This window comes from Nicotiana tomentosiformis, chromosome 8, assembly GCF_000390325.3.
Source record: "Nicotiana tomentosiformis chromosome 8, ASM39032v3, whole genome shotgun sequence".
Lineage (NCBI taxonomy): Eukaryota > Viridiplantae > Streptophyta > Magnoliopsida > Solanales > Solanaceae > Nicotiana > Nicotiana tomentosiformis.
This window is the reverse complement of record NC_090819.1, coordinates 101330127-101340904: the sequence shown is the minus strand read 5'-3', so window position 1 is coordinate 101340904 and position 10778 is coordinate 101330127. Positions and strand designations below refer to the sequence as shown.

General features: G+C 35.0%; 1 protein-coding gene across 2 annotated transcripts; it reads right to left on the bottom strand.

The window, feature by feature from the left end:
* Positions 1–1968: 1968 nt before the first annotated feature.
* On the bottom strand, positions 1969–10224 carry LOC104111609 (mechanosensitive ion channel protein 10). 2 transcript variants are annotated; one of them, XM_070182567.1, is made up of 6 exons: positions 10035–10222; positions 7984–9433; positions 7732–7852; positions 7096–7389; positions 6816–7018; positions 1969–2422 (listed from the first exon to the last, which is right to left on the bottom strand). In XM_070182567.1, the coding sequence occupies exons 2-6, from the start codon at positions 9405–9407 to the stop codon at positions 2167–2169; spliced, it is 2298 nt and encodes a 765-aa protein (XP_070038668.1). In that variant the 5' UTR covers positions 9408–9433; positions 10035–10222; the 3' UTR covers positions 1969–2166. The 2 variants fall into 2 exon arrangements, with proteins under 2 accessions (XP_070038668.1, XP_070038669.1); XM_070182568.1 differs by having other exon boundaries at positions 2357–2685; positions 10035–10224.
* Positions 10225–10778: the final 554 nt, after the last annotated feature.

The following is a 10778-nucleotide window of genomic DNA, read 5'->3' as shown; positions in this document are numbered from 1 at the left end:
TCTAATATAGTTGAAGGCAAATAGGTGAATATTTAGTGAAACTTTACTTGATATGTGAGTTGATATTAAGGGCTATTGGCAGCATCTTTGTGTTTATTAGGTCTTTCTGTTTTAATCTTGTTTGATGATAACAACAAGGGTTACTGGGGATATCTTTTATTGACTTTCATATTACCTTGATGCGCATTGGCGGATGCAGTCAACAACTAACGGGTTCAATTGAACCCATAACTTTTGACGTGGTATAAATATTTATATATAAAAATTCATTAAAATTGCAAAAATAGTGGATATGAACCTATAACTTTAAAAATATAATGAGTTAAATACTAAAAACATTTAAAGTTGAACCCATATGATTTAAATTCTGGATCCGCCTCTGTTGATGCGGATTGCCTCATGAAATAGCAGTATAATTTTTTCTACAAATCTGATTTAGATAGAAATTTGATAAGAGAGCGAAAAGATAGCAGGCTACGACAGTTCTCAATTCCACTTTCAAGATTACTTGACCCCTTAGTGTAATTTAGTAATAATATTAAAAATTCAGTATTTAAAATTATTCGTCCACTTAAAATGTTGCAAGCAAATGAATTTATGAAAAGAGATAATAAGAATATACAAAGGATTGAATGTAAGTAATTCCTTAAAAGAAAAAAAATAAATTCTTACAGGACAAATATTTATCCGCAAGGTAGAAGCTTCTTTTTATTCTTGTGCGTAATAGTTACACATGTATACAAGTTTTGTGCCAGGGCCCAAGTAGTCTATGCGGGCACAATTCATGTGACCGTCTGGCCCTTACAGTGAATCCTATCGATCGAGCCGAGACCATTCAATCATAAGGTTTGCGTCCTTGCTAAAGTCGTATAACTTCCATCGCGGCTTGTAGCTCAGTTTAAATATTTCACATCATATAAAAGTGTGAGGATCTCGTACTCAACTCTGAATCACAAGTATTTTGCACATTGTGCCAACTGCAATTTTTCCATTTCCTTTCTTTCTTCTTTTTAATAAATTTCGTAAACAATTTTCACAACACATAATGAACCCTCATACAAATAGACGAGAAAAAGGTATCATGTTATGAGTGGAGAAACTCCAAGTCTCATGTAAGACAACTAAAGACAATAATTTCCACTTTGACTCCTCGAATTAGAATTTACACTCATACAAGTCTCATTCATTTATCTTACCCACCCTAGTGCTATTCTAATTGAATTTCAAAGATTTCGCTCACATTTTGTAAAGTATTCTCTAGCTGTTGGTTTTTTTTTTTGGAGAATTATTTGTACTGGGAAGAAACAGATTTGCAGTCCTCTACCTTACCACTTACCCATGTCATCGCCAAAATGTTACAAATAGAAAATACGTAGATGAAAACTATCTCGGATTACAGTTTAATATGTCAAGTATTCACACAAGTTCACCGCAACGGCTAAGTTTGCTTTTGGCGTATTGTCATCCATCTCAAAAGGAGAATTTGAAACATTAGAGAGAAGCTAACGTAGAAGGTAAAAGAATACATGGCCCTGTAACTCCTCTGGCTCATAAAACACTCAGAACCACACAAGATTTTCCACATTAAATTACTTCAAAAGACCCTTGAAAAATTACATCAACAATGTTACTGGGCCAGTTTTGGCCATGAAATTTTTTTACTTTTTTTGAATTTTTTTTTACTTTTTTTGAATTTTTTTTTACTTTTTCCCGAAATCAATTTTCACTTGAACATGCATTTCAGAATTATTCGAAAATTTTAAAAACTCCAAAAGGCTAATTTTCAAAATTTTCACTTCAGATCACTCACAAAATTCAAAAATGGTCCAAAATTGTATTCATGTCCAAACACAACTCTAATTTTCAAATACCATTTTCACTTGGAAAGAAATTTCACCTTTTTTTGAAATTTTACAATTTTTATGTCCAAACGCCCACTAAGATCCTCCAAATAGAAACTGTACTCACTTTCACACAAAATATTAGCAGATGAAACTTTTATGTTACAAATATTGTTTAATGTAGCACACACAACTTTCAGCATTGAAGAGTCGGGTGTTAACCTTCGCCTTCTGAGTTCATCGGTCAAACAAATGTATAAGAAAAACCTATTGCGGTGGAAGCAACACATACAAAAATTACTGTATTTGTGAACTGAAGATAAAGTCATCTACCACTTACTGCTCTTTGATCTAGAAGATGAACTTCCTGGGGAAGAAGATCATATTTTATATTCAGCTCATCAAACATTTTCTTCATCTCGAGGATCAGCTCAGTTCTCCGTCTGTTCTTTTCACCAAAGTTCTGAAAGTTCATAGTATGATTGAAATAGAGTGCCATTTTAATTTTGTTCATATTTTCAATCTCCTTCACCACCACACTGTGATTAGGATGCCAATACTGGGGAGTTCTCTCTAGGTACCTGATATTTCAACAAGAAAGGTGAAAAATCAAAAACTTGAGTGAAAAATGAATAATATTACAAGGTTTAGGGAAAACCTTATACATAAGATATCCTTATCTACCATCAAGTAGTTAGAGAGTTTGCATTGTCTTTGAACAGGTTAATCCGTTTTTCCATGAGAAGAATACTGGTCAACGACTCGTGCTTTAAAACCGACTGCTCTTGGAGAATAAAGCCTAAGCTCAAAGTCTAACTTCATGGTATTTGTTGGAGAATAAAGCCTAAGCCAAGATTTTAAAATCAAGGTGTTTCAGTAATTAGAAAGAATCCTACTCAGCATGTGGGCATTAACATCTGCCCTTATCTCTCTCAACCAAGTTGCATGTGGACACTAAAAACTATCAATAAAAGATATAACAAGATATAGATTATGCGCCAGAGATTACATGTTGTGCATCACCCTTACCTCAGTCCAAACCACCACCAACGGCGGGAAAAAAGCCATCATCTTTTCTCAGTTTCCCTATGTGCTTTAGTTTCATTCAGATCCTTTGCTTTGGGAATGAATCTCAGAGAAGATATAAGAGGCATATCATGGATTTGTTTCTTCAGACTAAAATGCTTGCCTCAAAGAAAAGAAATGTGTCCATGTTAAACATTCAGTATTGGCTCGTCCAACTACAACATGTTAAATATGTCAGCATTCCATTTGACACCCTTATACTACCAGTAAATGTCTACAATTAGGGATGGGCAGTGCACTCCTAAAAATTGCCACAGAGAAAAGAAACATGTCCAAGTTATTTTTCCAGTATTGTCTCTTCCAACTACGACCTGTTAATCGTATCAACATTCCATTAGACACCCCTATACTACAATTGCATGTCATCAATTAGGGATAGGCAGTTGCCTGGCTCGTTCACCATTCAAGTATGAGTGAGCTAAAACACGGGCATGGAGAATATGGTCTTGGCTTGCCACCCCTACGGCGTATATGTTATGCATGACGTCATTTATCCGAAATTTCACTCAGTTTATGCATTATAATTTCTCGGCAAACTAGTGAATATTTACAATATCTATATTATATTAAATGCACGAAGGCTCTTAGCGAAATGTTGTTCGCCTTTTTTACCCTTTAAAAATAGATTCACATTGAACAAAATAGTCATCTAATTATATTCCTAATATCTAGCACTTTAAAATCAACGAAAATTTAATTTTCCTTGTTTGAATTATGTAAAAAGTACTACTATTTAAAACTTTAAAATTAATTAGTTAAGATTTTACCTTTTATACTAACAATATAATTACTTATAAAAGAACACGTTGAAAAGGAAATATTTTGTAATTTGATCACCATTAAACTTGTATTTAAGCAATACACTTTAATGATCAAACCACTCTTTTTCGCTCAAGTCCTATAGTTTTTAATAGTTGCCGTTTCTTTTCTACTTTGTTTTGCTTTTTATTTTGGTTGTGATTCAAGCCTTATTCATTGTGATCTTTCTTTTTGCTTGCTTACTTTATTTCTTTGGTTAGTACTTTTAATCTCATAATGCCATGTAACTATAATATGATTGATGCAAAATCCAAATTTATTAATTTTGCATTACAAAGTTGAGTATTTCTTTTGACTGATTTTTTTGCTGGGTACACTATTTACTTTTTTTTGTCTCGTCAAGAAGTCACATGTCCAGAAGATGAGCGTAGCTGAAATGAGGATGTTGAAATGGATGTGTGGACATACCAGGAAAGACAAGATTAGAAATGAAGTTATTAGGGATAAGGTGGGAGTGGCATCCGTGGAAGACAAGTTGCGGGAATCGAGGTTGCGACGGTTTGGACATGTGAGGAGGAGAGACATAGATGCCCCGGTCAGGAGGTGTGAGAGGTTGAACATGGCGGGCTTGAGGAAAGGCAAGGGTAGGCCAAAGAAATATTGGAAAGAGGTGATTAGGCAGGACATGTCGGTGCTTCACCTAACCGAGGACATGCATGACTAGCGATAGGAAGGTATGAAGGTCGAGGATTAAAGTGGTGGGTTGACAGGTAGTTGTGACTTTCTCCTAGGTTTACCAATAGTACTAGTAGTATCCTTGTTGGTTTAGAGATACTTTCTTTTAGATTGTTAGTGTATCTGGTACTTAGCTACCACGTCCATTGTTTTTTTTTTTTTTGAAAACTGCTACTGGAAATTGTTGCTCCTTGACTGATACTATTTGATGCTACATTTTCTCTCCTTTTACTGGAAATTGTTGCTCCATGATTGTTACTATTTGATGTTATTTTTTCTCCCTCTTTTCCTTATTGTCTTGTCTTCTTCTTCCTCCTTTTTCTTCCTTGCCACCTTTTCTTGAGCCGAGGGTCTATCGGAAACAGCCTCTCTACCTCTCCATGTAGGGGTAAAGTCTGCATACACACTACCCTCCCCAAACCCCACAGGTAGGGATTATATTGTGTTTGTTGTTGTTGTTGGATACACTATTTATTTTGTTTATGTCTTTCATGTTTTGCATTTGACGGAAATTATCAATTATAACTCACAGGTTCTTAATTGGAGGGTTTCTAAGTATTCAGGTTCTTAATTGGAAGGTATCTAAGTATTCATTTGTGCCATGAATGTGAAATTCGACAAGGTCTGACTTCATCTGAAAGAGCATTACAGAAAAACCGTGGTATTTAATTTCATCTATGAACATAGATATTCTTAATTAGCTCAATCTTACAGTATGCTCAGGTGTTCTTAAGAATAGTTCAATCACATAGTGCTCTCTTTTGTTTGCCAACTACAACAGATTATTTTGTTTTGCATGTTTGGCCAAAGAGTCAGAGCCGGCTCGGGGCTCTAACACCAAATTAAGGTAGAGAAACTCCATTTTTTTTGTATTTCACTCTAAATATGAATACAGAAAACACACATATTCACATAACTAAACAAATACAAAAGTTACAAACACACTCTTTAGCATTGAAGATTTTTTAGAAGGCTACATCAGTTAAAAAATTCGAAAATTTGTCTTCGAATCCTACCTTTTTTTACCATTGCTTTCTCTTTAAAACTCATATAGTTATATTCTATAATGGATAAAACTGTACTTATTATTCGTGCTTAAATTTATGAAAAATATTTAGCTATTAGAAGTAAATTATGCATTTGTCACTTTAACATCCCAATTATATTATTTTGACCATTTAAATTAACAAAAAAAAGAGAGGCTAAAGTAGAAAATAAGTTTTCGTGCACGTCAAGACTCTTTTCTATTAATTTTGTTTGGCGTCAATGAATGACTTTTCTTCACAAAAAAAAAATAATAATTGCTGGATAAAATTGTGCTAACATTAAAAATCTCCTCTTAACATAAATTTATATGGAACTCTAATACGAACTCATTAATGTCCTATCTACTGTTGAAATTTGGAAGAGAGATTAATTCAACATGAATAAGAACAAAAGATACAAAATTTTCTATTTTCACCTATCGATCTTTATGTTTGCCGAATCAATACCAGTTTTGACTCTTGCCAATTACTTTTCTTTCTCTTGGTTTTTTTATAGGTATAATTCTTTTATCTAAGCATTAAATTGGAATCCACATATCTTACTCAATTAGCCGCGCTATGTATACTTTTCAAACTCTTAATATGCATTTTCTGTTTTTTTTATTATTACCTTTCTCTTTTCATTTCAAGATTCTAAAACTTGGAAGCTTCAAAGTAGAAAGATAGACCAAAATTCTCATTTGGGCCCTTATATTATATTTCTTTGTTTATTTTACACCTTAAACTTACTAACCAAATTAGCGTTGCTTCTTTACGATCATGTCTTTTGCATGTTAATTTCCATTTCAATTAACTGATAGGTTTGCCTTTAATCTTTATTTTATAACTCAAAAAAAAATTGTATTAATAATTTACTAATTTTATTAAAATATATACTCATTGATAGGGTACACGCACAATGCGCGTACCTAAGAATAATATGTATAAAATCACTTCAACCAATAAGTTAGACAATAGGAATTGAGATTCAATTATCAACTGAATCTTTTTGCTACTTCATAAATTTTGCTAAGGAATAAACCCATAGGGAGGACTTGGACATGTGTAGGGTCCAAATGCACTAGGTTAGGCTCGGGGCTTGGAAAGGACCCTAGTTGTCGTAATAAACCCCGGCTTTCAACATTTCGAGAAAGCTGGGGTTTAGATGAATGTTCAACGGTAAATTTTCAGATTCTAGCTAGACTAGCTTTAACTTTTGGATTCACTTAAGCCGTACCAAGAAATATCTTACAAATTGCTGCAGAAGTCATATATCTTTAATTATGAAAGTTGTGCTTTTGTCCTCATAACTTTCAAGGGATAATTTACTACGAATTCGGGAAAAAGATGAGAAGAATTTTCAACTTACTTCTTTGTTTTCTCTTTTAGAGCTCCTATCTTTTCCACAGGTGTCCTGTAATCAACAGAAAACTCAAAGGCATCACCCATATCAGGACTTCTGTAGAAATTGCTGATTGGCTTGACGGCCAAAACTGTATTTGGGTAGTATATCTTTTCGTTATCAAACCTCAAGAATACTGTGGTCAGGATATTCATTTCTTCAACAATCATCTGCAATTTGCAAGATAAAAGTGTGAATCAATAGAGAAAATGCAAAACAGCAAGAAGATGCAATTAGCAGACATTACCTGAACACCATCAATGACACATCGATCACCAACATCAAAAGGATGCATCACAAATACGAATATAATAGCTTCAAATATAGTCTTGCAAGTATTCCCAAAAATAAAAGCAGCTACCACGAGTTGTGACGACAGAAAGACAATCACTTTAGTAGTCGCTATCCCCACCAAAAGGAGCCATATGATGATTATTATGACAACGAGAATGCATGTCACGACCTTGTTCAATTGCTTCACAGCAGTTTTTGTATCATTCAAAGCATGCGATAGAGCTCTTCGTCCTTGATAAACCTTAACCTGATACGCCAAAAAGGACAAATGATTGATATGCCGAAAATGACAAATACTCATTTCACGACTGTCTCAATTTCACGACTGTCTCAGAAGGAAAGCTCTAATTGTGCTCCCCTAATCACCAGAAAAAAGTCTAGAATTACTTTTATTTTCTACATCCCAATATTCTGCATCATGTTGGCAATTAAATATCAGATGAAATGGATCTAGTTTAAATCATGCCTAAAGTTATTCCAACCTCTTAACAATATGAGCATGGAGCATCTAGTAACCAAATCTGATTTAGATTCTTTTACATCAGTTTGCCAGGCATAATCCAGGAAAATGAGTAAGTTGTGAGCATACCACCCATTCCGTCAATGATTTCCTATCAATCTGTCCAGTTTCTGCCACATCTATCATGGGGAACACAATATCGACCTCTTCTTTAATCAAGAATCTCCTAAGGTCATACTCATCAATGTACCTAGACATTCAAAAAAAGGAATGTGAATCAAGAGAGATAACACTACAACAAAGAATGTTACAGGATATTTAGTCGAAATGTGACAAATTAAAACATCAAAAGTAATGTTTAAAATGTCAGTGTTTTCTTACCTGGAACCGGGCAATGCAACATTCCTGAAAATGTGATAGGCAGCAGCAATTGCTTCCTCCTCATTGTTGATCTCCTTATCTGCTTGCTCACCACCTGCATCATAGTCATTCTCACCGAGCGAGCCAGAGATAGTGGAAAGTCCTGAGTTAGATATTACATCAACTAACGTTTTCATGGTCCATGCAGAGACCTTTTCTCGCTTCATCTGATGAAGTTTATTGATATCAATCACTGCCTTTTCTTTCTTTTCCTTCCCATCTTTTCCCTTCTTTGTTCTGCGGAAACTAAATTGACTGGCGGCACTGTTTGATCTCCCCAACATCTGAGCAGACTCCATAACTGGGAGTCCCGATAGGGTCAGTAGAATATACTGATGAAAAATTGACTCTTGAATCCGGTCAAAGAATGTGTTTACGTGGAAAGAGGCAGCCAAAATCTTTAGCAGCAAAGTCTTCAAGAGCCACAAGAATGCACCAATAAGCAAAGCTGTAATAGTCCAGGTAATAAAATTAGTAACCTTCTCGGCGGTACGCGACCGTTCCTCATGTGAGAAGAGCAGAACCCATGTGAGAAGAACCAAGCTAAACCAAATGCAAACTTGAACACTTTTCTTTAAACCAAAGACAAAATACAACACCTTCTTCCTCAACAAAAAGTTCAATTCTATCAACAAGGCAACAAAATGTATAAACCACTTAGTAACCAGCATGCCACTAAAGGTCACCATAACAAGGACAATCCATTTCCAGATCCTCAAATCCCAAAGCTTCCAATTTTGGAACTTCTTTACCAATAAGCTGGCAAGTAAACATCCTAAAAGGCAAAGAAACAGCAGCCATTCAATCAGAACTTTTGCTTTAACTCTGTTATACTTCAACTTATTCCTTGAGCTCACTTTCTTATATATCTCCTCATCTTCATCCACTCCTCCAAAACCACCTGGTGATGCCATTAATGGTGTTCTTGGGGTTACTGATATAGACACCGTTCTTGTTGTCTCTTTAAATGTATTACTGGAACCCATTTTAGCAGTAGGAGAAGCATGGTTAGATACATTCCTATTGGGGGAACTTGCACTTGGCTCAGCAGCTTGTTCATTAAACATGTTAGCATCAATAGGTACAGATTGTTCGCCGAATCTTGATTTAGGTTTCGAATACGTACATCTTGCAAGGGATTTTCGCCGAGTGAGAGTTTCAGTGGTGGGGATTTTGGGTGGTTTGTTGGGGCTTGGGCTTGGACTATACCTGGCAATTTCAGGTGAGGAATCACTGACTTGGACTGTTGGTTTTGGTGCAACGGGACTTTTAGAATCCTTTTGATCTCCAGAGATCATGACAACCACTTCATCACTGGGGGTTTTCTTGTTCTTTGACATGCTTATTTCTCCACTAAACTTTGCAGCCTTACCATTTGCATCCATTCCACCCCAAGTTAAACATCAAACACCTGAAGAAACAGAGAGAAACAGGCAAAGGAGACATGTGTCTTGATCATTCACAGTTCAATTGACAATAAATGTAAACTTTTTAAATGGTTGTAGCATTTATGATTATTGAAAGAATCACATGTTGCAATAATGAAGAGAAGTGAATATTTGCAGGTACCAACTTTAAGTGCAAAAGTACTACCATGACACTACAAATTCAATGCTTTTACCTAACCAAACCAATTTAACAAAACAAGCTCACACACAGACAGAGGTAACCTGGTTCATCAATATCCACTTGATGATATTTAGAACAACAAGGCAACAGATGTTTTAGCAAAGATGCAAACTTTTTGGGATTATCCAATAGAAACAGTGAGTTTAACAGTGTGAAATGAAAAACAGTGAGTTTTTGTACCCAAAAAACAGAAAATGATAAAAGAAACCCCCAGAACAGTTGCTATAAAACAAGAAAAGGGAAGTGGGGGAACAGCTAAAAAGAAGCAGAGTCAAAGATTAGACAACCATTGTACATAGTTGAAGTGAATATAGTAATAGAAGGGTGTCATAATTAGACAAAGATTTTACATAAACTAAAGAAGAAAGAACAAAAGAACTTACAAGAATAGTAGGATTGAGAGAGGCCAGGCCGCCAGGGTTTCAAGAAAAAGGGACAGTGGGTATTGAGAGGAGGTGAAGATAGTAGAAGAGGAGGCACATATTTTAATGGAAAACAACTAAAGCTTTGGGGGAAGGGGAGACATATACAGCAGAAATATTTGAACTAAGCCACGTGACTTTTGGTTCTGGTGAGTGGAAGGACAATAAAATACTACTAGTAATGTGAAAAGGGCAACTGCTCAGGCCTCAGAGCCTCAGCTGAAAAAAGTAGTACTATTTGGACAATAACAGTTGGACAGCTACAAAAGTTCTTTGTAACAAAAAAAACGTTTACGAAAAGCTTTATTTGGTCCAAGATAAAATCAGTCAAAAATTTACATGATAACCGCTCGGGTTGCCCAGTTGATTTGAAGAGCGGTTATACATACGGATTACTTGGGATCGATTTTCCTCTCAATGCCTTCTGAGTTAAGTCTGTGATAGATATTGTATAGGCTGTGAGTTTTCTTTCTTACCAATAAAAAAAATTTACATGACAAGTTACAACATTGAAGGGTCGTTTGGTTCATACGTGTGAAAGACAAAGATATTTTATCGGTATAAGCTGAAATATCTCGAAGTGATTAGTTATCTTATCTTCTAATATTCATATTAATAATAAAATTCAATACAATAATATATTCTATCATGAGATTAGTATTTCTATCCCGATAACCAAAGATTGAAAGTATAATATATCACTAA